Source organism: Natator depressus, chromosome 15, assembly GCF_965152275.1.
Source record: "Natator depressus isolate rNatDep1 chromosome 15, rNatDep2.hap1, whole genome shotgun sequence".
In the NCBI taxonomy this organism is placed as follows: domain Eukaryota; kingdom Metazoa; phylum Chordata; order Testudines; family Cheloniidae; genus Natator; species Natator depressus.
In genome coordinates, this window is record NC_134248.1 from 3,915,381 (window position 1) to 3,943,099 (window position 27,719).

The following is a 27,719-nucleotide window of genomic DNA, read 5'->3' on the forward strand; positions in this document are numbered from 1 at the left end:
CTGTGTCCTGCCCCCAGGAGGCCAGATTCAGGTGCTGAACCCCTGCATCCAGCAGGGTTCCCAGCGGAGGCTCTGCTTTGGGAATCGCAAGCCAGCACCTTGCCTGGGGAGTGCTGTGTCGTCCCCACGTGGATTTGGGTCCTGGGCCTCCCTTGGCCCTTCAGTCCTAAACCCAGCTGGGATTGCTCTGCAGCAGCTCCCGTCTGAATCTGTGGCCCCCCTGGATGTGTGCTGGGCACAGGGCTGTGTGTACACGGCCATTCTCCTGCGCTGGCAGATGGCTTCCTCCAGGCTAGCTGGGGGGCAGGGAGTCTGCTTCAGGCCTGTCAGGTTGTGGTTTGCTCTGCCCACTTCCCACCATGCTCTCGTGCTTGGTGCTAGCAGGGCCGCAGGCCCCGGGACAGCCCCACCAGCTAGCGCCTGGCAGTGGAAATTTCCACCCCGGGTTCGCGCTCTCCCGTTTGATCCATGGAAAGTCGGATGATCTGAGCAGAAGGTTTTGGCTAATTATCCCCAGGGCTGCTGGGCCCCGCACCTGAGCCGCTCCCGCAGTGGGGCTGGCAGCTGGCCAGCGCGTTATCGGCAAAGCACTGACCTACATTCCCTCGCTCGCACGGCTGGGCTGCTGAGAGCGCCTGCGCAGCTGGGTGAGATTGACTCCTGTCCCCAGGCCTCCCTGTGCCAGAGCCACGTGTCCTGGCTCCTGCTCTGCCCCCGCTTGCCCAGCCGCTCCCCTGTGTGTCCAGGGTCCTCCCAACCCCCCCATCCTAGAACCCCTGTGCATCCAAGGCCCCACCCAACAGTGCTCTGTGCATCCAGGCCCCCTGTGTGTCCAGGGCCCTGCCCAACACCCCCCATCCCAGGACCCCTGTGCATCCAGGGCCCCACCCAACAGTGCTCTGTGCATCTAGGCCCCCCATGTGACCAGGCTCCTGCCCTGCCCTCTGTCACGGAGTCCCCGCACGATGCTCTGGAACTGCTTCCCATGAAGCCAGTCAGGACTCTGGGGAAATCTCCTTTCTGTGAACAGCCTGCCTGCAGGACACACAGCTCACACAGCTTCCACCTTCCTGGGTCTGACCTTGGAGCATTCAGCATCCTCTGCCCCTCCGTGCGCTTCCCCCAGCGAGTCCGCCCAGGCGGGGCTCCTGGGGAAGCCAGAGGGTCCTGCCCCCCAACTTCGCAGTCAGACGTGACTCTCAGCCAGCCAGTAAAACAGAGGTTTATTAGATGACAGGAACATGGTCTAAAACAGAGCTTGTAGGTGCAGAGAACGGGACCCCTCAGCTGGGTCTATTTTGGGGGGGCAGTGAGCCAGACAACCACATCTGCCCTTCACTCCATGTCCCAGCCAGCCCCAAACTGAAACTCCCTCCAGCCCCTCCTCCTCTGGGCTTTGTCCCTTTCCCGGGCCAGGAGGTCACCGGATTCCTTTGTTCTCCAACCCTTCAGCTCTCACCTTGCAGGGGGGAAGGGCCCAGGCCATCAGTTGCCAGGAAACAGGGTGTCGGCCATTTTCTGTGTCCAGACCCCTGCACACACCTGCCGTCTAGGGCTCTGCAATGATCATACACCCTTATCCCACCCCCTAAGTACTTGAGAACTGCCTAGGGGAAACTGAGGCACCCCCACACTATTCAGAGGAAACATTAAGAACAGTCCCACTTTGTCACATCTCTCCCACCTTCGATATCGAACTGGGCGGGGTCACTTTAGCCGCTGACCTGAGGAAGTTCGAAGCCACCAACGTTCCCATGGATGCCCCAGCATCTCTCCCATTCCTTGGTAGGAGTTACACCAGGCCCTTCCAGTTTCACGCCCTCCCTTAGGTCCGGGGTGGTTGATAGCACTCGCAGGCCGCATGTGGGAAGGTTAATGCGGCCAGTGCCCTTTGGCCACCCCAAAACCCCAGGGGGTCAAACTGGGATTGGGTCTTCTCCCCAACAAGCTGGCCAAACACAGCCACTTGGTTATAGGACTGTTTAACTTTCTTAACAGCTTTCACTTCATCTGAGACCTTCTCAAAGCTATCCACACTGGATCTTTCAAGAGTAAAGTCAGTGGATCCATTCACAGCAGAAAATTTCTGGCTGTTAGGACCTAAAACTTTCTTGATTAAATCACTTTCACACCCTTCAGTTGCAGTAAACTGCTTGCAAAGACTCCATGAGGATTCCTTTCCCTAGGGCTTTTCCATGCAACAATTCACCCCTCACAGAAATTCTGCTCTTACCCTCTTCACCTAGGGCTTGCTCTAGAGGAACACTTTCCTGAGCAACAACAGACTCTTTCCGGGTCTCCCTTACATCCAGAATTACCTCTGGCCCATCCGGCGGATTCCTACACAATCCCCTTTCAGGCAAACTTACAGACTTCCTAGATAAAAGGTCAGAAGCATTCTCCTTCCCTTTGCCACACACAAGTTCAGGAATCTTTTCCTTCTTGCCACAGGTTTCCACCCCCTCAGTAGGTAACACAATCACATCACCTTCATGCTCTCCTTGTGCTCTGGCTAGGATCTCACCCTGATTAGACACAGTTGCTACACCGTTTCCCAACAACACGCTAGCAACAGGCAAAATACAAGCACCAGAATTGTCTGGTCTCTGGGATTTTGCATAGACACTAACTGGATGCGACCTAGTTACAGGGCCATTCTCCTGAGCAGACACAAACTTAGGACCATTCCCTTCCTGGGCTTTAGTTGAATCCAGAACCAACTTTGAGACAACTGCACTACCCTCAACCATCACAGGCAGAAAGGCCCCTTTTGTCTGCTCCACAGACAAAGAAGAGCCGGACACACTTTCTCCTTTCCCAGACACCCAGCTTGGGATCTCATTCCCCTTGTCCCAGCACACAAGGCTGGTCACAGACAACTGCTTGGAGATCAGGGTAGCTCCCTCCACAGGCAAGTCAATACCCCTGACAGACACAGATACATTTCCTTCACTGTCCCAATTCTCCACCCAGCTAACAGGTAAGGTCCAGGGACACTCATCTTCCACTCTCCTCGCCTTCCCACACTGCTGACTAGACAAAGCCATCAGCTCACAAGGCTGCCTATGCTCATCCAAACTTTCCCTACCAAGCACCTTGCCACTCCCCACAGATCCCCTGCCCTGCCTGTGTCTCCCCTCACTCAGCTGGGGTCTCAGCTCCCACTGTGCTCAGCGCTGCCCTTGCTGTCCCAGTGGGGGTAGGCAGCGAGCTCGCTGCTTTCCTCACTGCATCAGAGCCAGTGTGAGCCCCCTCTCCGGTGTGCAAGGGGGCAGGGAGCATCTCTCTGTCCCACCCAGCTCCAGGGGTCTGGTTACAGGCAGGCAGGTAGCCCAAGCGTAGCGGCTCCTCCCTGCTGCCAGCCAGGTCATCTGCATTTTCACTGACCATTTCCCTCTCCACCGATTGGTTCCCTGGATTCAAATTCAAACCCTTGGCAGTTACAGGAGCAGGGCCTGGATCCTGTCCCAAAGAGACACAGTCACCCCACAACAGGGTCTTGCAGCTGGTGTCCTGGAGCACCCCAATGGCCAGCCAGCCCGACCCCTCCTGGGTCTGCACAGGGATCTGGGCCATAGGCAGGGCGAGGGGCTTCGTCCCTGGGACCCTCACCCAGCTCACACAGCCCCTCAGTATCTGAGGCTGCACCACCCAGGGCCTGACAACAGTTCTCTCTGTCCCACGGTCTCGCCACCCCAGGAACGTCTCCCCATTGACCATCACCTTCCGCTCCCACTGGGGGTCCGAGGGGCCTGGCCCCAGGAGACTCCACACAGACATATAGGTTGGGGTCAGGAGTGGGAGCCTGTCCACCTCCCCACCTATCTGGCTGACGGAGTCTATGGCCTTGGGACTCAGCAACTGAGCTAGACACCGGGGCTTTTCTGCAGGGTCCCCCTGGTTCAAATCTCCAGCCTGCTCAAAGGCAGTCAGATGGGCATCCACATCCCCCCTCCCTCCTTAACCAGGGGCAGCAATTTAGTCTCAAGGTTCCCTGCGCAACTGGCCCCCCGGGGTCTATCCCCACTCACCCCTGGGAGGTCCCCATGCCTCTCCGCTCCCCCATCGCCAGTTCATGCTGCTGCTGCTTCTGCAGCTCTTTCTCGGGCTCTCGCCGTTTCTCACTGTCCTCTTGCTCTCTCGGACTCAGCTCCAATCCCGTCCATCTCCGATCCCTGGATGGGGAACCCGATCGTGAAGACCCTCCTCTGGTCAGGGACAGGAGTCTTGGCGATGTCTGGCTACCACTCCAGCTGCTCCCAGATCCTGCTATAGCCCCATTTGGGGTCAGGAATCTGTTCCTTAGGGCGGTCATCCTCCTCCAGCTGCACGATTAACTGTGCCTTTGTGAACTTTCCAATGCTCAACCCTCTCTTTTTGCACAGGGTTACAATGTCCTTCTTAAGGATATGGTGACAGGCCATCACTCCGCTCTTCCCAAGTTGTTGTGGACTCACAGGCCTGTGTGCTCTCAGCTCCCCACAGTTTCCAGGGAGAACCCCTAGTATGCCAGCCCTTCTCGAGGTCACCACCTCTTTGCCAGGGTCGAGCAGCAGACTCCTCCGCCCCTGGGACCGCTAGTTGCAATCCCCTGGGGGACCCTGTTACTGCAAAAGTCCTTCTCTCTGGTCACACACTCCTAGGGGTTAACCGCCCCCTGAAACCGTCTCTTTCTGAATCTTCAGCACGCCTGGTCCCCATCAATCCCCCTTCGTTTTACTGCTCCCCAGTCACTTACTGCAGGAAGTGCCATCCATGGGGTGCAGTAGATCCCACCGCTCCCACTTGTTGTCATGGAGTTCCTGGGCGATGCTCTGGAACTGCTCCCCATGAAGCCAGTCAGGACTCTGGGGAAGTCTCCTTTCTGGGAGCAGCCTGCCTGCAGGACACACAGCTCACACAGCTTCCACCTTCCTGGGTCTGACCTTGGAGCATTCAGCATCCTCTGCCCCTCCGTGCGCTTCCCCCAGCGAGTCCGCCCAGGCGGGGCTCCTGGGGAAGCCAGAGGGTCCTGCCCCCCAACTTCGCAGTCAGACGTGACTCTCAGCCAGCCAGTAAAACAGAGGTTTATTAGATGACAGGAACATGGTCTAAAACAGAGCTTGTAGGTGCAGAGAACGGGACCCCTCAGCTGGGTCCATTTTGAGGGGGCAGTGAGCCAGACAGCCACATCTGCCCTTCACTCCATGTCCTAGCCAGCCCCAAACTGAAACTCCCTCCAGTCCCTCCTCCTCTGGGCTTTGTCCCTTTCCCGGGCCAGGAGGTCACCGGATTCCTTTGTTCTCCAACCCTTCAGCTCTCACCTTGCAGGGGGGGAAGGGCCCAGGCCATCAGTTGCCAGGAAACAGGGTGTCGGCCATTTTCTGTGTCTAGACTCCTGCACACAACTGCCCTCTAGGACTCTGCAATGATCATACACCCTTATCCCACCCCCTAGATACTTAAGAACTGCATAGGGGAAACTGAGGCACCCCCACACTATTCAGAGGAAACATTAAGAACAGTCCCAGTTCGTCACACCCTCTGCAGCCCACAAGCTTCCAGAAGCCCAAGTTGAGACACAGCCCAGAACCCACCCTGCCAGCCCGCAGCCGTGCTCCAGCTCCTCAGACGCTAGCAGGCAAAGGGCTCCTGGCTCCTGCCTGCCTGGGAGCAGGCTCAAGGCCGGGTCGCATTGGGGCTCAGAGGAGAGCTCCAGGACTGCTTGTCACCCAACCTGTCACCCTGGAGCTGGTTGGAGGGCCCAGGGGAGGCCCTGGCAGGGCTGCCAGAGTCCCAGCTGCTTTCTCCCTGTCCTCTGGGTCCTGACAGCTAGACCGAAGCTCTCCCCCCGCCCCAGGTTAAACTTCCCCGAGACCTTGTGACGGTGGGTCTCTGACAGCGACCTGTTGGGAATCGTGCCCCATCATGGTGGGTGCTGCAGGGGAGCCTCCTTGCACAGGGCTACGGGAGCTGGCGTCTGGGGCAGGGATTTTCCCTCCCCACTGCCTTACCCAGGACATTTCCCTGGGCCTCAGTTCTCCGAGGCAGCGCAGCCCAGTGGCTGGATCCCAGGCCTGGAAGCCAGGACTCCCAGTGCTCTCCCCGGGCTGTCACTCAGTCACTGCGAGTTCTGGAGGGAGTCTAGTCCCGTCTCCGTGGGCTGCAGCTGGCCCACCCCTGGGGACGCTGCATTTGTGCTGTGTGGGGGGCATGGAGTCCCCTCTTCACCCTGGCCCTGCTCTCACCCTCGCTCTCCCCAGCATCGTCTTCTGGTTTGGGGACCTCAACTTCCGCATCGAGAGCCTGGACATCCGCTTTGTGAAGTACGCCATCGACAACAGCATCCTGAGCCAGCTGTGGGAGAAGGACCAGGTGAGAGGCCGTCCGGGCAGGTGCATCCCACGTGGCAGGTGCTTGCTTCCTGTGCGTGCTCGGCTCTGAGTTAATGCTCAGCGGTGCTGAAGGGGGGCCGGCAGATACTCTTCTGCTTTTCTGGAGCCCCACATGCTAGGTGCTGAGGGCGACATGGGGCTGAGGAGCCAGCGCCTCCCTGGGGCAGATATGAAAATCCAATCCCTTGTGCCCCCAGCCGGGGGGGCAGGGAGAGCTGCTCCCCCGGGGAATGAAAATCCCCGGCTGGGGCCCGCAGCTCCTTGGGGACGGGGAGGGCAAGAGGCTAGAAAAGCTCCTTCCTCCTAACCCGGATGCTGCCAGCCCAGAGCCCATGGGGCATGAAGGGCAGGCGTGCCCCTGGGCTTGGGAGCGAGATTCCCTGCAGCCCAGCAGCCTCTGTGACCCCGCCGCAGAGTCCCCTGGAGTGGGGCAGCGTTGCTCCCCCGCCTACTGCCTGTCACGAAGTCCCTGGGCGATGCTCTGGAACTACTCCGTACAAGGCCAGTCAGCGCTCTGTGGGAGCCTCCTCTCTCTGAGCAGACTGTCTCCAGGGCAAGAAGCTTCCACCTTCCTGGGTCTGACCTCAGAGCATTCAGCATCCCCTTCCACACCGTGCGCTTCCCACAGTGAGTCCGCCCAGGTGGGGCTCCTGGGGCAGCCAGAGGGTCCTGCACCCCAACTCCGCAGTCAGACGTGACTCTCAGCCAGCCAGTGAAACAGAAGGTTTATTAGACGACAGGAACACGGTCTAAAACAGAGCTTTCAGGTACAGAGACCAGGACTCCTCAGTCAGGTCCATCTTGGGAGGCAGGGAGCCCAGAACCCCATCTGGGCCTCCCTGCATTTCCCCAACCAGCTCCAAACTGAACTCTCCAGCCCCTCCTCTGGCGTTTGTCTCTTTCCCAGGCCAGGAGGCCACCTAATTTCTTTGTTCTCCAATGATGCGGGGGAGCTGGGGCACAGCCTGGCTTGTGCATCGACAAGGGAATTGCTCCCTGCGTTCCCAGTGCACAGTCTCTGTGGTTGATGCACAAGCCTAGCATGACTCTCAGAGCCTGGGGGGAGCGTGGGGGCTGGGACGGGGGAGACATGTCTCTGCACTGATGGGCTCTGAGGTTGATGCGAGGCTGTAATCGCTGGGCTCTGGGCATGCGGCCCACACGGGGGCCCTGAGCACCGTGGGGCTGCACTAAGGCTGGGCAGAGAGCACAGGAGCCGCCTGGCACTTCTAGAGGTTTGTGCTTGGGGCAAAGTCCTCCCAGCCTGGCCTGTGTTGCCGAGAGCTGCGGGGACATATTTGCATGAGGATCTGGATCTTGGCGCCTGCCAGGGCCAGATTGACCTTTTGTGGGCCCGGTGCCAAACTTATTTGTGGGCTCCCAGGGGGGCCGTGGAGCATGGCACAGGGAGGTCAGTCCCCAGAGCAAGGGGCCAACAAGGGGCAATGGGGCATGGCATGGCAGGGGCGGCCCAGCTCCACCCAGCCCAGTGCGAGGGCACTATTTACAAACCGGTAGTTGCCAGACACACAGTGGCCCGCCCCGCCCTGTGCTGCCAACATGCCCCTTCCCCTCGGGGGCGGGCCCATGCCACACCACACAGCCCCCTCCCGCCCAACTGTCATGGCGTCCCTGGGCGATGCTTTGGAACTACTCCACATGAATCCAGTCAGGACGCTGGGGGAGCCTCCTCTCTGGGAGCAGCCTGTCCCCAGGGCAAGAAGCTCACACAGCTTCCACCTTCCTGGGTCTGACCTCGGAGCATTCAGCATCCCCGTCCACACCGTGCGCTTCCCACAGCGAGTCCACGCAGGTGGGGCTCCTGGGGAAGCCAGAGGGTCCTGCCCCCCAACTTCACAGTCAGACGTGACTCTCAGCCAGCCAGTACAACAGAAGGTTTATTAGATGACAGGAACACGGTCTAAAACAGAGCTTGTAGGTACAGAGACGAGGACCCCTCAATTAGGTCCATGTTGGGGCGCAGGGAGCCCAGAACCCCATCTGGGCCTCCCTCCATTTCCCCAGCCAGCTCCAAACTGAAAACTCTCCAGCCCCTCCTCTGGCCTTTGTCTCTTTCCCAGGCCAGGAGGTCACCTGATCTCTTTGTTCTCCAACACCTTCAGTCCGCACCTTTGCAGGGGAGGGGCCCAGGACATCAGTGTGACAAAGTGGGACTGTTCTTAATGTTTTCTCTGAATATTGTGGGGGTGCCTCAGTTTCCCCTAGGCAGTTCTCAAGTATCTAGGTGGTGGGATAAGGGTGTATGATCGTTGCAGAGCCCTAGAGGGCAGGTGTGTGCAGGGGTCTGGACACAGAGAATGGCTGACACCCTGTTTCCTGGCAACTGATGGCCTGGGCCCTTCCCCCCTGCAAGGTGAGAGCTAAAGGGTTGGAGAACAAAGGAATCAGGTGACCTCCGGGAAAGGGACAAAGCCAAGAGGAGGAGTGGGTGGTGAGAGTTTCGGGCTGGGTGGTCGAATGCAGGGAACACCAAGGCTGGGGTCTAAGCTCCCTGCCCCCAGAAGGACTTGACTGAGGGGTCCTGGTTGTACCCATAAGCTCTGTTTTAGACTGTATTGCTATTGTCCAATAAACCTTCCGTTTTACTGGCTGGCTGAGAGTCACGGTGAATCCCAGGAAGAGGGGTGCAGGGCCCGGACTCCACCACACTTTGTTACAATCAGTTGTCAGGAGACAGGGTGTCGGCCATTCTCTTGGTAGACACCATCACACTGGCCCTCTCGGGCTCTGCAACAATCACACACCCTTATCCCCCCACCTAGATACTTAAGAAATGAATAGGGGAAACTGAGGTACTCACACAATATTCAGAGAAAGCATAAAGAAAATTTCCACTTCGTCACACCAACACCCTCTGGCCAGAGCCCCACCAGACCCACTGTGCCCAACGCCCCCCCAGACAAATGCATAGTGCCCTGCACAACACCACCCCTGTCCAGTGCCCCCCTGCCCACAGCCCCCCCCCAACTGCCAAGTACCCCCCACAGAACCCCCACTGTGCCCAGCGCCCCCCCCAGACAAATGCATAGCGCCCTGCACAACACCACCCCTGTCCAGTGCCCCCCTGCCCACAGCCCCCCCACAACTGCCAAGCACCCCCCACAGAACCCCCACTCCCTAGTGCCCCAACATACACCTCTTCCCTGCCCCCTCCCAGCCCAGCAGTGCCCCCGCAAGAAACCCACTCCCCCACGCCCTGCCTCCTGGCCGCACTCACTGGCCCGGCAGGGAGGCGACTGTGTTTGCCGGGCTGAGCCCCCGGCAGTGCAGCCAGGGCTGGTCCTGGGGCGGGGAATTGCTCCGGCCCCGCGGGAGTGGTGTGATCAGCCAGGCCAGGGCCTGCCCCGGCTGGGCTCCTCAAGACGCACTTCGCCTTCAGGGACCCAGCCAAGCTTCCCGCACGGTCCCCGGCTGAGACGGGCCAGGCTTCTGCAGCAGTCCCAGGTGGCTCAGCTCCGGGGAGACGGGGGGCCCCACAGGTGGTGGGAAGCAGAGACTGCCCGGAGCCGGAGGTGCCCTGGGGTCCGGGCAGGGGGCAGACAGGAGCAGGAGGGTGGGGCCGAGGAGGCAGGAGGTGGGAAGGCCAAGAGGAGCAAGTGGTGGGGGCCCTTCTGAGCATGGGCCCGGCTCCATGGAGCCACTGGAGCTATTGTAACCCGGGACTGCCGCCTGCATCCGTGCTCACAGCTGGGGCTCCAAGGGCAGGAACAGGTGCTGGCTGAGATCCCCAATCCTGAGTCTGCAGCGGCTCAGCCGGTCCTCCCCTGCGCTCCAGGGAACGGCCACTGGGGCTCCCCAGGGCAGGCGTTAATGGGGCTGCCCCCAAAAGAGGATAAGGGGGGAGGGGAATCACCAGGGCCATGGCTCCACTTAAGCCCAGAGCCCCACTCCAGCAATGCCCAGCCCCAAGCCCCTCCCCAAGTAGGGTGACCAGATGTCCCGATTTTATAGGGACAGTCCCTATTTTTCGGTCTTTTTCTTATATAGGCTCCTATTACCCCCCACCCCCGTCCTGATTTTTCACATTTACTGTCAGGTCACCCTATCCCAAAGCCCAGGGCCAGCAGCTGCTTTCTCTTCCTTGGAGTGGGTCAGGAGCTGGGGGGCTGCAGGGGCTGGAAGGGAGGCCTGTGTGAATTGCACTGGGGGCTGACCCTGCCAATGTCTGTCCATTCCCCTTGATCCCCTCCCCCAGCTGAATATCGCCAAAGGTACCTGGCCCATCCTGAGCGGCTTCCAGGAGGGGCCCCTCAACTTCCCGCCCACTTTCAAGTTCGACGTGGGGACCAACCAGTATGACACCAGGTAGGGGTGCAGCGCGAGCGACTTGCCTGCCGCGGGGAGGGAGAGGCTGAGGAGAAGACTGGGGGGCCTAGCTGTGAGAGTGGGCACTGGGTGTCTTGAACTCTGGAACTGGGGTACCATTCTCCTCATTGCAGGCTGCTGGCACTTGGCTGGGGGAAACAATACAAGCAGGGAGTAGAAGCAGCTTCTGCATGGGGGCTGGGAAAGGGGCTCCAGAATGGGAGGCGGGATACATCAGCACTGGGAAATAGGGACAGGCAGAGGATATAGGTGGCTGTGTCGGCGCGGGGGGCATAGGGATGGGCGGAGGGTACAGGCGGCCGTGTCGGCGCGGGGGGCATAGGGGTGGGCGGAGGGTACAGGCGGCCGTGTTGGCGCGGGGGGCATAGGGGTGGGTGGAGGGTACAGGCAGCCGTGTCGGCGCGGGGGCCATAGGGATGGGCAGAGGGTACAGGCGGCCGTGTCGGCGCGGGGGGCATAGGTATGGGTGGAGGGTACAGGTGGCTGTGTCGGCGCGGGGGGCATAGGGGTGGGCGGAGGGTACAGGCGGCCGTGTCGGCGCGGGGGGCATAGGGATGGGCGGAGGGTACAGGCGGCCGTGTCGGCGCGGGGGGCATAGGGGTGGGCGGAGGGTACAGGCGGCCGCGTTGGCGCGGAGGGCATAGGGGTGGGTGGAGGGTACAGGCGGCCGTGTCGGCGCGGGGGCCATAGGGATGGGCAGAGGGTACAGGCGGCCGTGTCGGCGCGGGGGGCATAGGTATGGGTGGAGGGTACAGGTGGCTGTGTCGGCGCGGGGGGCATAGGGGTGGGCGGAGGGTACAGGCGGCCGTGTCGGCGCGGGGGGCATAGGGATGGGCGGAGGGTACAGGCGGCCGTGTCGGCGCGGAGGGCATAGGGATGGGCTGCCGTGTCAGCGCGGGGGACATGGGGTTTGTTATGGGGGAGGCTGCAGTAGCCATGTTGCCAGGGAGTCCCTGCAGTTGCACCAGGGAGCATCGCCAAGATGTGCTCCGTTCCCCTCCCCCAGGGCCTGTGCCGGGGAGGGGGGCGGTTTGCAGGGAGACCCCTTTGCCCTGTGCCAGCTGAACGGTGCCCACCTGTGCCACGCAGCGCCAAGAAACGGAAACCAGCCTGGACTGACCGCATCCTCTGGAAGATCAAGTCCTGCGGCGCCCCGCACAACCCCGGTGGCCGGAGGCCCAGCAGGACCGTTCTGGCCGTGACCCAGCTCTGCTACTGCAGCCACATGGAGTATGTGGTGAGCGACCACAAGCCTGTGGCTGCCATCTTCGCCGTGCAGGTGAGTCAGTCGCCTCCTCTGGAGCTCCCCAGCGCTAGTCTGGGTCTGGTGGAGCGGCTCTAGCCACGGTCCTGAGGGACCAGCGCCTCGACAGAGGTGCTTGACAACGTTGGCAGAGCTTCCCCTGCAGGGGTGCGGCTGCCCCCGCTGATGCCCTGTGCTTCTCCATGGCAGTTTGCCTCCAAGACCGACAAGCCTTTGGTTGAGATTCAAGTGGCCGACGAGTGGTCAAGACCCGAGCAAGCCATTGTCCGATACAAGATGGCCACCGTCTTCCACAGGAGCTCCTGGGACTGGATAGGTCTCTACCGGGTAAGGGGCTGTGCTGTAGCTGGGGCTGAGTGCCAGAGGGGCAGGATGTGGGGCCCTCCTGTGGGTGCTCCTGGCCTCTCTGCTGGGTCTTTCCCTGTCTGCTGCTTGGGCATGCAGGGGGAGGGGGTGGCTGGGGGCGTGAGGGGGAGCAGGTCCAGATGGCTGGGGGATGGCAAGCAGGCAGGCAGGTGTCCCCTGGAGGTGGAGATGGAGGGTGCGGGCTCCACGGGGCTCCTCCCTCCCTAGCCCCCAGAGTCCCACACCCCAAAAGAGCTGTATCCTTGCCCCTTCCCCCCGCCCAGGGCAGTAGCTCCCACCCCATGTCTGTGCAATCAGCAATCTTTGAGCAGGTGAATGGGGAGCGCTGCAGGGCTAGATGCCTGTTACAGGGGTGCCCTGGGGTTAGTTCCCTCTTGAGGGGCAGAGCTGTCCTGTGGGAGCACCGGCTTTGCCACTCTGAGCCAGGCTGTCCAGCCTTCCTAAGCGGTCACTGCCTGCTGCCCCTTCCCTTCCTGATGGGGCGAGCTGCCCATGGCCTGAAGTGGGAGAGCCGACTCCCCTGATGCTGGCATCCCTAGCTACAGTGCTGCTCTGTGCCACATGGCGAGCCACCGCCCCTTGGCAGCCAGCTGCAGTGTGTGCCAGGGCTCTGCGAGCATGGACCCAAGGTGAGCCCCGGCGAGCTGCAGGTGTCCTTGGCACTGTGCAATCGGCTCACAGGGTAAGCCTTTCTGGAGCAGCCTGCATCTCACCTGGGTGTCTCCTTACAGCTGAGGGAGGGAGGGAGGGCCTCCGGCGCAGGAGCCAGGCAATGTGACTTTCAGATCCCCCTGTGCCAAGCTGGGGCTGCAGGGGAGGCTCCCATGTGCTGCGCTGCAAACCTGATCCCCTGGCAGAGAGACTCCAGCAGCCTGCAGGGATCACACGTCCCCCCGTACCCCTCTCCAGGACCTCTTTCCCATGTGGGGCCAGCCTCTGCTCCCTGGGCCCTGCTGTCTAGGTCCCCTGGTTTCCTAGGCTCACTGGGCCAGGTTCTCCCCTGGGGTAACTCCCTTGGCTTCAGTGTGTTCACCCCAGGGAGGAATCTGGCCCCTCTTCCTAGCAGGGGCCATCCCTCTTCCCCTTGCCCCTTCTGCTAACTGGATTCCCCAGGGGCTTGTGGGTCCCCTGGGTTATAGCTGCCTGCTGCCTGGCTGGGAGCTGCTGCGTGCCAAGGCCCCGCCCTGGGTGCCGCTGTGATGGGGCCGTGCAGCCGGGGGTGGTGGTGGGGGGGACATGTCTGGGGCAGAGCCTGGTCTTCGCTAACAGCTCCAAATTGGGGCACTGCTGCTATGGCAGGAGCATGGATGGAAGTGACAGAGGGGATGCATCCCCCCGCCCCCAACACCCACTGGGCGAGCCCATGCCCCGCCAGCGCTCGGGGCTGGGGGGCTGGCCAGGGGCACCTGACCCGCCCTGTGGTGAGGAGAAGAGGCAGTCACCTGGGCCAGCATCTCCTCTGATTCAGGTTCCTCGGTTCCTGGATGCCCAGCCGGGGACTGGGGAGCGGGCCGGGGGGACGAGCGCCTCCGGCTCCGGTGACTCGTGTTGTGCCCAAAGGGGTGTCTCACAGTGCACTATTTGTAAATGGATTGGGAGCCCCCAGGGCTGGAGAGGAGAGCCCCTCGCAGCTCCGAGCCCAGAAGGTGCATCCAGGACGAGCCCTGGGGCGTTCTGAAAGCTCAGGACTTTGGGGCTGTGGCTGGTGGTGGTGGGTGGGGTGACCAGTGGGTGCCTGCAGGTGCTCAGCACCTCTGAAAATTTGACCCCAAGTGTCTTAAATGGAGCCCCCAGATCAGGCCGGGCTGTTGGCAGAGGCCGGCTGGGAGCTGAGGGTTGGCTCGGGGGGTACGACCAGGCTGGGTTAGGGTAAGCATGCTCTGGGGTTAGGGGTCAGAATCGAGCACCTTGGGGTTAGAGGTCAGGGATTAGAGTTGGGCATGGTCCAGTGATAGGGTTGCGGTTGATGTCAATGGAGTATATTCTAGTGTGGCTGGGTTAGGGGGTCAGTGTTAGGTGCACACTGGTGGGGGTTGGGTCGTGCAGGTGAGTGTTATAGGGGTGTGGGCAGGGTTAGGAGTCAGTGTGAGGCCCAGTGGTGTGGGCAAGAGCAGGGGTCAGCACTGGGCACTCTCTGGGTGGCTGGGGCCTGGTCCCATCTAGCTCTCCATTGGGACTTCTCTCCCTGCAGGTAGGCTTCAGGCACTACAAGGACTACGTGGCGTACGTGTGGGCCAAACAAGAGGACCCAGAGGGCAGTGTGTACCAGGTGTGTGAGCCCAGCCCCCATTCATGGCCATGCACCCAGCTGGCCCCCGCTGGCTGCTTCTTTTGCCTCTGCTTCCCAAGTACCCCACTGAGCCCCACTCTCTTCCCCCCACAACAGTGAGCTAGCCCTCCCTGCCCTGCCAGCCAGGTGAGGGTCAGCCCCCGATAGAGCCTGGGGCTCTCGGGATCTCCCAGCCCATGGCGTCTTAGGGCAGCCTCCCTCCAGGCTGGGTGTAGCACGCAGGCAGTGGGAGGCAGCCATTGTTAGCGGGACATCCTGCACCAGAGGGGAGTTGTGCTGGGGGCCACCAGGTGTGTGTGTGGGGAGGGGGGAGCTGAAGAACCAGCACCAGCCAGAGGCCAGGTGTGGGGCTTTAGAGCTTGTAGGACAGTCCAGGGGCTGGATCGGTGACTAGAGAGACAGCCACATGCCCAGTTCAACCAGCCGCTCATAGCATGGAGACAGCCCCTGCCATGTGGGTAAATGATCACCCAATCCCATGCAAGCCACTGGACGGCCTGGAGCCTGGACACCATGCCACAGCAGGAGCCAGGCCGTTGCCAACAGCTGCCGGTGGCGGTGATGTGCCTGGGTGCCAGGCTCTCTGCGCCTGTTGGAATATGCCCTGCTCCCAGCGAGCCTTTGGCCTCTCGGAGCGCCGGCTCTCCGACTAGTGCCACGCCCTCTCCATCTGCCAGCTCTGCGTTCTCCTGTCCCCTTAGAAATGCCCTGGGGCGCCACATGTCCTTCCTCGGTACGCCAAGGGGCACTGTGACGGGCCCGCATTTGAGCTACCCCGCTGGGTGCTCTGCCATACCCGGGGTGGGGGAGGGACGGGTGGATTGCAGGGCCCCTGACGCCCCCTCGCTCTCCCCGGGGCTGTAGGTGGTGTTTTCGGAGGAGGCGCTACCCAAAGGGAAGGGCGAATACATTCTCGGTTACTACGGCAACAACTACAGCAGCATCACCGGGGTGACAGAACCCTTCCAGGTGAGCAGCTTCCTGCTGGGCCCGTCCGCGGGGGGCAAGGCACATTGGGGGGCACCATGCAGGTGGGGATGGGGAGTGCAGGGCGGGGGCTGCTGTGCAGAGTACAAGGGCATCACAGTGGGGAAGAAGAGATGGAGGGTGACAGGGAGGGGAGTTCTGGGGGTGTGAGCTGAATGACATGGGGGTTCTTGGGGCCTCATGGTGCCAGCTGCTGCCCAGACACCCCAGAAGCTGGGCTGGCCTTGCCCCAAATGCGCTGTGACATGTCGATGCCCCCCCTTCCATGGCAGCTGAACCCTCGGTGTGGGGAGGTGAGGGGCAGGAGAGAGGGCGGACTGGGTATACCGCCTGTCCCGAGACACCCCCTCTCCTCACGCACGCCCCATGGGGCAGCACCAGCCTTGTCTCCCCACTGACTGTCTCTGTGGGCGTGCAGATCTCGCTGCCCACGTCGGAGGAGGGCAGCAGCCAGACGGACAGCTCGAGCACCAGCTCCGAGGAGGAGGACAACAGCACCCTGGTCCTGCTGGCGCCCAAGTCCCGCAGCCCCAGTCCTGGCAAGATGAAGAGCCACCGAAGCCGCAGCCCCAGCCTCCCCAAGTTCCAGGGGCTCATCCTGAGGCCGATGAGCCACGAACGGGGGGCCAGCCGCAGCCCGTCCCCGCAGAGCCGACGCCCCCTGAAGGGTGACATCCCCAGCATCCAGCTGCCAAAGGAGGAGCTGCCCTGGCGCAATGCCAAGAGCAAGGAGCTAGCACGGGCTGCCGAGAGCCAGGAGAACAGCCGTGCCCCTGGCTACAGGACTGCGGGGGAGCCCTGCGGCGCCTGGTGCCTCTCTGACGACAACCCCCTGGCCAGGGCCAACCCCAGGAACCTCGGCCTGCTGCCCGCGCTCCGCCTGGAGACTGTCGACCAGGCCATGGGCCCAAGGAGGGCGAGCGCAGACCAGGGCTACCCTGCCAGGAGGATGAGCCCCACCAGCCCCACCGCTGGGGCTGCCAATCTGTTCAGCACCTCCCCCAAGGAGGGGAGCAGCTCCAGGGACAGCCAGGACCCTCTGCCAGCTGCAGCCACTGGAGCCACTCAGGGCCGAGCAGCTGGCACTGCGCAGTGAATGCTGGGCCTGGCCACTTGCAGTGATCCCCATGTAGAGCTTGCCGTGTTCTTCCCTGTGTGCTGCCTCTCTTGCCCACACTGGGCCACCCCAGGTGCTCTGTGATCCGTCCCTGCTGGTATGATGTAGGCAGCGGCCGTTAGCGACCCACACGCCCTGCCAAGGTCCAGGCATTGGCCACTGCACGGACGCTCTGCTCCCCACACACACTCACCCGAGCCATCCGCCCGCCGGGTCCTGTAGTGTGAGTGTAGTGAGGCCCCAGCGGGGCCGCTGGGCCCATTCCTCCTGTTCGCTGTTCCAGTCGTGAAACCCTCCGCCCCAGGTTGTGTGCTTGGGCCCCAGCTCCGGTTCCATCAGCTGAGAGACGGCGCCTTGGGGCTGGGCTTGGCCAGCGCTTCCTGGGCAGCCTGGAGCACGGAGTCCATAGGGCATGAGCAGGGCCAGGGAGTCGGGACACTGGGTATGGCAGAGCCCCTGGCAGCAGTCAGTGGCTATGCCAGGGGGATGTGGGCAGGGCTGGCAGCCTGGGGCCACAAGGATGTGGCTGGGGGAGCTCGTTGGGAGTGGCTGACATGACAGACCAAGCTGCGGTCCAAGTCCTCCTTTCCTTTGCCGCACGGCTGGGCCGAGCCTGCTGCCCACCCCACGCAGAGCAGGCTGAGGAAGAGGAGAGACAGTGGGACTGGCCCCATGGCCCAGACGACATCAAGGACAGGGAGGAGGATGCTGAGGAGCCTTCTGGGGGCCCAGCCAGAGTCTCCAAGGGGGAGGGTGCCAGACGCCCAGAAGAGCTGAGCGCTGGCCCCACGGCTGCACAAGGAGCGTGTCAGGGTCACTCGGGGCAGTTGTGGTGGGGGCCCAGCTGTGGTTCCAGCTGGCGTGGGGTGCGAAGGGGCGGTTGGGGCACGGTGCGGTGCTGGGGGCACAGGGACAGCGTCAGGGCAGATTAGAGCAAAGGGGGACAGGACGGAGCTGTGCAGCACAAGGAGGGGGGGGTCACTGACCCACAGCTGTTCACTCCACAGAGCCTGGCCTGGGCCTGCAGCACAAGTGCCCACGAGGGAGGGAAGAAACCAAAGCTGCCAGGGAGTGCATGGGCCTGGCTGCCCTGGGGCCCATGGCTCGGCAAGGGTCAGAGCCAACGCACCATGTCCTACCACACTGCAGCTGATGGAATAAATGCCCCACCCCCAGGTGCCCCACTGTGCTTTGATTTGCTGAACTGGTATGTGCAGGAGGGGCTGGGGCAGGGATGGCAGGCCTGGGGCTGCTCCCTTGGCAGGCTCAGGCTGGCTCAGCATTTGGATGGCATGGCTCAGGAGGGGGCACTACCCTAGCACTCAATGCCAGCCCCCATGCAGCGCCAAGGGGTGCCATGCTGCCAGGAGCCCCGAGGCCCCAGCTCAGCACAGAGGGTGCCTGTCAAAGCATGGTGCTAGTCACCGGTGGTCCCTGAAGGCTCCGCCCCAGGGAGCTAGTGCTGGTGGGTCACTCCATTCCGCCTCACCCGCTTGCCCTGCCTGGCCCTGTGCTGGGAGTGCAGCGGCTGGGGGCCATGCCCCCTGGGTCTGCCGCTTGCTGCATGTGGGGGGACCCTGAGTGGGCCCCACCCTCAGCACAGGAGCTACAGGGGGACTGGAGCTGGCAGAGCAGAGGTAGGAGGAGGGGCCCCAGGCAAGGTGTGGGGACCATGACTCCCCGCCTCTTAGCGGGCAAGGATGTACCAAGGTCAGCTGCTGCCCCACTGCTGAGGCTCCCCTGAGCTGGGCGCCCCCACCCTCTGCTGCTCTCGGGGGGGGGGGGGGGAGAGATGCTCAATGAGCGGCTAGCAGCTTGAAGCCAGTGCTGTTCCCGCCCTCCCTGGGACAGTTTGGGCCCTAGGTGCTTTCTCTAGGTCCGGTCACCTCACCCCATGTGCAAAATAGCCCCCCCAGCTGCATGCGCACGCTGGGTCCCCTTGCCCCCGCCCCACGCATGCTGGCTCCCCCACTCTGTGCTGTTGCTGTGGATAAAATTAGCAACATTCCCCCAGGGCCATAAGGAATGTGCAGGGCGAGCAGCTGACTGGGCTACCTGCCCTTCCCGTGGAGCTGGGGGGTGGGAGAAGGGGCCACAGTCCCCTGCAGGCAGCCCTCCCCCCCTTCTCTTCTGTTGGGGGCCTGGGCAGGCCAGGGTACTGCAGAATGGGAGGGGGAGGGTACAGAACGAGGCGGGATGCACAAGAGGCTGATGGGACAGAAGTAGCCCCTCACAGGCCCCGCAGGAGCAGGGGGCTGCTCAACCCACCCTGGCCTGGACCCCAGCAGCCCAGCCCAGCCCAGCCCCAGCACACAGCCGGTGTGAAGGGAACCTTTTATTGCAGCATTATTTACAGAGCAATGGCCCCGGCCCGAGCATGTTCGGGCCCAGCCCCCTCTGCCCCATGCCCGGCCAGAGGAGGGGCAGTGCTGGGGGGGGAGGGGGGGCTGCAGCATTGTGGGGAAAGATGTAAAAAAAAATACAGGCTCTCTAGAAAAGTTGTCACTGCAGTTGCCAGGGGCCGGCTCTGCCCCGGGGCCGGGGGGCACTACCCCCCACCCTAGGCAGGGCACTAACAGGCTCCCTCAGCAAGGCTAGGACCAGCACCCCCCCTCTTGACTCACCTCCCTCCTCCCCACAGCCTCGGGGAGGTACAGCGGGGTCCTCCTGCCCCTCGGGGTGGGGGGCACTGCTAGTGGCAGGGCCCCCCCACCGGCAGGGGATTCCCTGCAGCATGGGGCTGGTTTCCAGTGTCTTGCCCCCCCCAGGGCTGCAGTCCTGAGGAGGTGCCACGCCTGCCCCCCATGGCAGAGCTTCAGGAAGTAGCATCCTGGAGCTTCTCCCCAGAGGGCGTGTTCAAGGGACCCAGCCCTGGGGGTGGCCCCCTGAAGCAGGGCAGACAGCCCCTCCCCCGGACAGGGCTCCTTTGACCTTTGCACAGGACAGGATGCTCCCCGCGGGTGAACATGGAGTGGAGACAGCGCCGTGGCCTGGCCCCACAAGCATCACAGCTCCTGCCTGGGCTCTGTCCAGCCCACCCCCCAGGAGTGTGAGGCAGGGGGCAGCTGCACCATCAGGTGAAGGAGAGGGAGGGAACAGCCAAGCCTCTGTCCCAGAGCAGGCTGGGAGGGTCCTGTCTCCCTGAGATGCCCCCCCCAGTGTCCATGCTGGAGGCTACAGGCTGCCCAGCCGGTCATGTCCAGCACAGTCAGTCTCCCAGCCCCGCCGGAAGTGAGCAGGGGCGGGCTGGCCGCAGCGTCAGCTCCACGTTCCCCCTGCAGACAGGCCGGCTCCACGGTCCCACGTCCAGGCTGTGCCCTGGCCTCAGTGGGGCGCGGGATGATGGTCTGACCTCCGGGCTGCCCTGGCCAGCTGGAGACACTTGTCGTAGAGCCTGGGGGGGCTGCCCTGTGCCTCCCACTCCTGCCGCTTGACTTTGACGGAGGCCACGGGCCACGCCTGCCACCGCCCCAGCGTGTTCTTCAGGTGCCGTGCGGGCGCCAGGATGGCCCGACCCAACCCGATGCAGCTGGGAGAGAACAGGAGCGTGCTTAGCCCAGGGAGCGCCAGGCCACTGGCACCATGGGAGGATCCCAGCCCTCGGCCCACTGGGGAAATCAACCCCCTTGGGGCTGAGGAGGGAGGATGGGAGGAAGGCAGGGTCCCAGATCCCCCAGTTCCACCCTGCTCCTGTGGGCCCATGGGGGCATGCTGTAGGGAGCTGAACTGAGCCCCTTCTCTTCCAACCTCCCATGGCCTCTAGGCCTGGGCACTCCTCCCAGCCCCCCTGCTTGGCCAGCCTGCCCCATGTGCCCCACTCAGGCTGTGCCTTCTGCCAGATCCCACCATGACACTGCCGCTGTTAATGACGGAGTGCTGCCAGGCAGCTCTGGGGCAGGGAACTGGAGCCGAGAGGGGCAGGGGGCTGGGAAGGGGAAGGGGCTTCTCCGAGTGAGCACCTGCCCTCGCCCCTGCTCCAGGTGGGGAAAGGGCCCCGAATGCCCACGGCACTGCATGGGGGCCCTCAATGCCAGCGGTGCCCCCAGCCTGGCCCTCCACTAGACAGGGGATCCAGGCTCCAAACCCTCCCGCCCTGTCTATGCGCAGCGTGATCCTGTGCTGCCACCCGGTGGTGAGAAAGCCACATTGCAAGCCCAGCCTGGGCTGCCCCCTTTCAGCACCTCCATGGGGATCTTCAAGCAGATGTAGGGCCCAAACCAGGCAGCACCGACGTACCAGCATAGGGGACCTCCCCACAACACCAGACTGGGAGCCCAGGCTGCAGGGGACTCCATGCCACCTTTCTCCCACCCTGGGACTCTGAGCCCCAGCCCAGGGCACAGAGGCTCTGAGCCTGGTGGTGATGTTGCACTCACTTGGGCTGCTGCTCCCCATCGGCACAGCCTCTGGGCGGCTCCAGCACGAAGCAGGCCGTGGAGATGAAGTCGGACAGCACCTCCTCCTCCACCTCATTGGGGCCCTTCGTCCTGCGCAGGAACCGCGCCAACCTGTGGGGAGAGGCACAGCTCACAGCGGGACCCCACTGGGGGCAGAGAGGCAATGCTGGGCAGGGGCCAGCGCCCCTCCAGACATGAACCAAGCGCCCCCTGCTCCTGCAGAGTCCCCAGCACCTCCACCCCATCCTTCCCCCTCACCCACTGCAGAGAGCACCGGGCCCAGTCCCTGGGAGCCAGGGTTAGCTTGGGCAACCGTGGGAAGGAACAGGCCCAGTGTCAGGCCCTTGGCCCCTCACTCCGTGCACCAATCAGAGCAGAGCTAGCCAGTGCCCGTCCCAGCACCGGGCACCCACCCAGCTGCCCCCCAAAGGGCGTGGGGCTCAGAGAGGGCCCCACTGCCTGCGGAAGTGGTACGCACCTGCGGGTGCAGTTGCAGTGGAACAGGGTGCGGGAGTCTGGGTTGCGCAGCTGGTACTTGACCTCATGGGGCGCGATCTTGTGCTCACACTGGTCAAGGCGCCGGTAGCATCCACAGCTCCTTCCTGGGGCTGGGGGGAGGGAGTTGGGCTCGGGGTCAGCTGAGGCACATCACTTGGCCCCCCCCAGCGGGTCAGGGGCCCAGAAACTCTACCCAGGGCCTCGGTATGCACAATGCTGTGCCAAGGGCCACGGGCACCCAAGCTCTGCGCACACACACCATGGGCACGGGCAGTCTCTGGGCATTCCCCCGCAGAGCATGCCACCCCCGAGAACCCATGGCAACCCCCCAGGCCCCTCTGCTCCCCCGCCCTCGTGCCCAGAGCCCTCACTCACCCCGGTGGCTCAGCTTGGGCGGGTGTGGTGTGGGGGTGTGGCGTGGCTCCAAGGCTGGGGGGAGCGGCGAGTTAGTCCTTTGGGCAGGGCGCGCTGAGTCCCTGTCCTGGGGCTGCCCTGCCCCCTCTGTTCCAGCCCCACCAGGGGGTGGGTGCTCAGTCTCTGGTGTGGGGCCCTGCTCGGAGGCCCTCGTTGTAAGAGGTGGTGACTCCTGCCCCCCCAGGGCTGGGACACGCCTGTGTGGGGTGGTGGCCCCATCCTCAGCAGGGGCAGGGGGCAGCGTGCCCAAGCCCCTGCACAGGGGGGGCGTGACAAGCCTTTGATCTTCTCTGGGGCTCTGTGACTCCTGGGCCCCATCTTCCTGCCCAGGCCTCTTCCTGTTCTTCCTCTGGTGCTTCCTGCCCCGCCTGGCGTGCTTCTTGCCCTTGCCCGGTGGCTGTGGAGCAGGGCTAGCCGTCTCCCCCCGGGGCAGGCCGTAGTGGTACTGGCTTTGCTGCACGATCCGGGCCAGGGCTACAGGGCCATAGCGTTTACACCTGGGAGCAGAGGGGGAGTGAGACAAGGCAATCCCCCAAACTCCCACCCCCTCCAGGGCTGGGCTCTGCTCCCAGGTGTTCCCCTGAGCACCCGCACACCTGCCCCCTCCCAGCTGCACAGAGGGCTGTGCTGCTGGAGCTCCTGACAGCCATGTCCTGGCTGGCACTGTGCCCCCATCATGTGGGAGTGCCGGGGCAGGGGTGGAGCTGACTGGCTCCGTCCCACGTGCCAAGTCGTGCCACCTGCAGCAGCCAGTCAGGGAGCGGGACACACCCCACCGGTGCCCAGCTGCTTTGCCACAGCACACCCTCCCCCACACAGGGCCAGCCAGGGAACCCACAGCCTTTCCAGAGCCTGCCCTGGCCGGGCGAGGGAGCCACAGCCTGGGGCCAGTACACGGCCATGGACACTGGCAGGCCATGTCCAGCGGGAGAGATGGGGTGACAGAGGCCTCCTAAACCCAGGGTTGTGAGTTCAATCCTTGAGGGGGCCACTCAAGGATCTGGGGCAAAAATTGGGGATTGATCCTGCTTTGAGCAGGCAGTTGGACTAGATGATCTCCTGAGGTCCCTTCCAACCCTGATATTCTATGAAAGAGGCAGCCCAGGGCAGGAGAAGGGAGGAGGGCCAGGTTCTGTGCCAGGCACGCTAGCCCGGCAGCCCTGCGAGCTCTGCAGCGATCGCCCACACACTGGATGGCAGCAGAGCCTAGGACCCCCACCGGCAGGGCTGGGTCCCACCACAGGCCCCCTGCCCACTATCTGCCCCCTGCTGACCTGTCTTTCCCCCGTTCCCCTCCACCATTAGAGGACAGTCACCTGGTAGAGTCCCCATGTGCCCCGCACCACCAGCCAGAACCGCAGGGGACACCCTGTGCTGGGCTAGTCTGTCCCTCCCTTCCCATCCCGCCCCGCGTCCTGGGGCTCCCTACCGCCTTGGCACGGTGCCGCGAGCAGCCTGGCTGAGACCCTGCCTGCCTGGAGAATCACTTCTAGAGATGTCTTGAGTTCAGTGACCTCACCGCACTCCCAGGGTAGGTGGCGGCTCCGCCATCCCCAGCCGGTGCCAGGCCTGTCTCTGCTCCACAGCTCGCCAGAGGCAGTGTCCGTCCTATTCCTGCGCTGTCTCCCACACCTGAGCCAACCCTGCTCCCGCCGGTAAGCCCGTGGCCGCTCCATGCGGTCTGGCAGGATTCGGGATGTCTGATGAGCTGACGTGGAGTCATGGGGCACCTCATGAGAGCCCCTGGGAAGCTCTCTCTGCACCCCATCACGTGGCAGCAGGCTCTCAATCCCAGGAGCATCCCGGAGAGGAGCCCGCGGTGTAGGAGTGGATGGGAATGCTGCCCAGCTCCGGTTCTACCTTCAGCACTGCTAGCAAAGGGCATTGCAGGGACACAGCAGTGAGAAACCTGGCACAGCCCCCACTCCAGTGACGCAGTCAGGAGCCCGGCCTGCTGGGCACAGTGCCCAGAGACGCTTCCCTGAACCTTGGCTTGGGGAAATCAGCTGCAACTCCAGCCTGCCCCGCCTGACGGCCCTGGTGTCAAAGACCCCCCTGAGAAGCTGGGCATGGTTCTGTGAGCAGGGCCAGGGGCTCAGGACCCTGCACGGGTACTCACCCTCCCCACCAGTGCCAGTCCACGCATGCTTCGCTCTCCTCCAGCACGAAGCACGGGACCTCCAGCAGGTTGAAGAAGGTGATGCCGACGATGTTGGAGATGGTGTCGTTCAGCTCCAGCAGGCACTGCTTGAACCTACAACCCAGCGAGGGGCGTCAGAGCCGCGGGCTGCGCAGTACAAGGGAGTCAGCCCGGACGCTGGCAGGCGGGTGAGGAAGGGCTGGCTTGGAGACGAAGGGCACAAGGCGGGCAGCGGGGGCAGAGAAGGGACTGCAGAGGAGCCCTGCTGCTGTCCAATCCCAGCCCCCTCCCACGCTGAACCCCTGGTTAGCAGCTCTGTTGGGCATGCGAGGTGACAGCGACAGGCCCCCGCACAGCCCGTGATCCAGGAGTCGCCGGGGAAAGGGGCAGTCGGGATCTGCCGGTGTCTCCATGAGACCTGGGGAGTTGAGTCGTTTCCAGCCAGCCTCCCGCTGGCCCTGGACACTGGAGCAGGGGCGGGCACTCTGGAGCCGCACAGCTGCGGGTGGGGCTGGGGGCTCCCAACCAGGCCGTGCAAAATGGGCAGAGGGGACCTGCAGGCCTCACTGTCCCCAGCTCTGCTGATGCTCCTCAATCCTGACTCAGAGCCCCGCCACTCTAGGCATCTCCTGAGCCCAAAGTGCCAATGCTGGTGCCTGGGTGGGTTTGCGATACAGACACTAGCTCCCCAGTGGCTGAGCTGACAGCCCCCAACTTCTCTGCCCTGGGGAGCTGGTGCAGCACCAGGCTGGTACGGCCCGTGCCAGGCTCTCCCACGCCAGCCCGGCTCACCTGGCATCGCAGTCGCAGTGTGAGATGGTGTGCAGGCGGTAGTTGCGGATGCCGTAGTTGTACTCCAGGGCAGAGAGCTGCTCTGCGCATTGGTCGTGTTCCCGGCAGCACAAGTCTGGGCCCTGGAAGATTCCTGCAGGGAAGGGTTGGGTGGCTCAGGGGGACTGGGGCAGCTTTGCCCAGCAAAGCAAAGCAACAGCCTGCAGAGGCTGCAGCACCCTCACTGCTGCCCCCTGTGGGCGATGGGTGGGGCACCTATTGGCAGTGCAGGAGGGGACCTGCAGGGTGGGTTATTGTCACACGCACTGGCCACGATCCCCAGGAGGGAAGAGCACCCAACTCAGGCTGGACATGCAGGGGCGGTGGCTCTGTGCTGGCTGAAGGTCTGGCCCCATTAGGGTATCTCTAGGGCCTCCCTCAGTAACCTGTGGAATGTCTTGGCCCCATGGGGCACCTTGGCCCACTGACACCATGCTCAGGAATGCAGCAGCCTTGAATCAGCTCCCGCAGATACTTACACCCCTCCTGCAGGGGTCACACACAGAGGCTCGCAGGCTGAGGCGGGTGAATTCCCCAGGGAACAGGGCCAGCCACCCTGGGGTCACCAGGGACCAGCCCCATCTACCAAGATGATAAAAGACACGACTGAGGGACACTGAGCTGTCCTGGGAGCCCACCTCTCCCGGTCCCACTGGAGCCACAGCTAGGCCAGAGTCACTGACTCGCAGCAAATCCAGCCCCTTCGGACAGGCAGCTCCTGCAGGCAGCATAGTGAGGAGACTGGGCAGCCCCATAAGGGGCTGTCTCCCTGTCCCCAGACCTGCCAGGCCCCATGGTGATCTGGGCCCAGGCGTTTGCCACAGGGTGACCACTAGGGCAAAGGCAGGAAGCTCATTTAACCCCCTTCAACTCATTCCAGCCTCTTCGACCTTACCTTGGGACCTGCCAGCTCCCCCTACCCACAGTGCTGGGTCCCAGCTCTGCTCCGGGGAGCTGGGGGCACTGGGGATGTTGCAGCTCCACATCTCTTACCTAACTCGGTGAGGTTCTCTGCAGAGTCCCCAGCTCCACACCACAGCGTCCCGGGCATCGTCCAGCCCCGCCGGGTCCTCCTGCGCCCACGCTCCTCCCGGGCCAGTCCTGCCCACTTGCCCACGGGCGCTCTCCTCACCCGGGGCCTGCCAGCCCCCAAGGGCTCAGCCCTGCTGCAGGTGTTCACCTGCTGGGCCAGGCTGTCCAGGGCTTGCTGGCGCGTCGGGCTCCAGGGGCTGGCAAAGAGGCTGCTCTGCGGGCGCTTGGCACAGGACTCCTGGTACAGGCGCGTGATCCAGGGCTCTTCCTGGATGGAGCAGGCCAGCAGGTGCCCATCCCCATCGCCATCCCAGGCGCTCTGGAAGAGGGCCAGGGCGCCGGAGCGCTGGCTGAGGAAGCTCAGGTATCTGGTGCCCGCCGCCCCGGCGGTGCCCGCCGCCTCTATGTAGCAGAAGGTGTCGCTCCTGCTGAAGGACCCTGGGGACCCGCAGGCCCCCGGCTCGGCTAGAGAGATCAGCGCCCAGAGGATCGGCCACATGGTCCCCAGCCGGCGCCGGCCAGTGCGGGGAAGCGGCCAGCCCAGGGGCGCCCCGGCGGGGGTGCGGGGCGCGCTGGCAGCGGGGCGCGGAGCCGGCGGACGGAGGAAGCTGAGCCCCGCGCCCGGCCCGGCTTTAAGGCGGCGCGGCAGCCGCGTGGGGTGAGGCGGCGACTCCAGCCCTGGGAGGGCTGGGCCGCCGGCCGGCCGCTGATTGGGCCACGCCCGCCTCAGGCCCGGCACATGGCGGGGAGCTGCCCCGGCGGGCTCGGCGCTGCGGCGCCCGCAGCGCCGGGCGCCGGCCCATGGCTGGGCCCAGTGCTTGGGGTGGCAGCGTGGCGTCAGCATGTGGCTTGGCCGCCGGGTTCACGCACGCGGGCCCCCGCTGGTCTCCTGGGTCCTCTCCGGCTCCCGTGGGGGGGGACTCAGGTGGGCTGCCCCACGCTCAGCACAGGCAAGGAGGAGCCAGCAGGGCCCTTGGCACGGTGCCCTACCCAATGGGCCTTGCCCAGCTGCTCCTCTCTGGGTCAGGTCCCAGGGCACCTGCTGCACCAGCGCGCGGAGGCTGCGGCACCGGGCTGCGCATGGCCCCGGGCGCATAGGGCTGTGTCAGCAATAAACGGCCCCTAAGAGCCTCCGGGGAGCAGGTGCCAGACGATGCCGGAGAAGTGGGGTCAGCCAGTGGCCACTATCTGACCTTTCCCTAGCCCCGTCTGTCTCCCAGCTTCCTGGCGTACTTTGCAAGTTACCCCCTTCACCAGCACTGGGATGCAGTCACATCTAGGGTGCACCGTGGCAGCTGCTGGACAGCACACAGCAACGCCCCAGCGTGGGAGAGCAGGAAGGGACGAGGAGTCCCGTGGGCCGGTGAGTGGAGGAGGGGAGATAAGGAGGCAGGATGCAATGGCTGGCGTTAGCACAGGGAGAGTTGTCTAGTGTGGTGAGAACATGGACTTGCCATCAGACTGGGCGGCTATGCTCATCAGTACCATGGGCTCTGTATGACGGGCAGGCCCCTCTCCATGACTCAGTGTCCCCATCTATGATATTAATAGTTGGCACTTGCGTAGCACTTTATAAAGGTGGGTCAGTGTCATCATGATACAGATGGGGAAACTGAGGCACAGAGCAGGGATGGGACTTGTCCAGGGTGACAGTGACCAGCT

The 27,719-nt window shown here is 63.5% G+C and overlaps 2 protein-coding genes across 2 annotated transcripts in view; one reads left to right on the top strand and one right to left on the bottom strand.

The window, feature by feature from the left end:
• INPP5J (inositol polyphosphate-5-phosphatase J) overlaps window positions 1–17,893 on the top strand; it is a 28,248-nt gene extending 10,355 nt beyond the window's left edge. The window contains exons 7-13 of the mRNA XM_074972687.1: window positions 6,243–6,354; window positions 10,591–10,700; window positions 11,811–12,000; window positions 12,175–12,312; window positions 14,543–14,620; window positions 15,506–15,610; window positions 16,047–17,893. Of these exons, the coding sequence (XP_074828788.1) occupies window positions 6,243–6,354; window positions 10,591–10,700; window positions 11,811–12,000; window positions 12,175–12,312; window positions 14,543–14,620; window positions 15,506–15,610; window positions 16,047–16,724 (1,411 nt within the window). The 3' untranslated portion in view covers window positions 16,725–17,893. The remainder of the gene's footprint in view (window positions 1–6,242; window positions 6,355–10,590; window positions 10,701–11,810; window positions 12,001–12,174; window positions 12,313–14,542; window positions 14,621–15,505; window positions 15,611–16,046) is intronic.
• Window positions 17,894–19,373: 1,480 nt separating this feature from the next.
• PLA2G3 (phospholipase A2 group III) lies at window positions 19,374–26,420 on the bottom strand. Its single transcript, XM_074973065.1, has 7 exons — window positions 26,019–26,420; window positions 24,987–25,119; window positions 24,174–24,308; window positions 22,016–22,551; window positions 21,621–21,750; window positions 21,122–21,253; window positions 19,374–20,274 (listed from the first exon to the last, which is right to left on the bottom strand). Exons 1-7 carry the CDS (start codon window positions 26,074–26,076, stop codon window positions 20,070–20,072), a joined length of 1,329 nt encoding a protein of 442 aa, XP_074829166.1. The 5' UTR covers window positions 26,077–26,420; the 3' UTR covers window positions 19,374–20,069.
• Window positions 26,421–27,719: the final 1,299 nt, after the last annotated feature.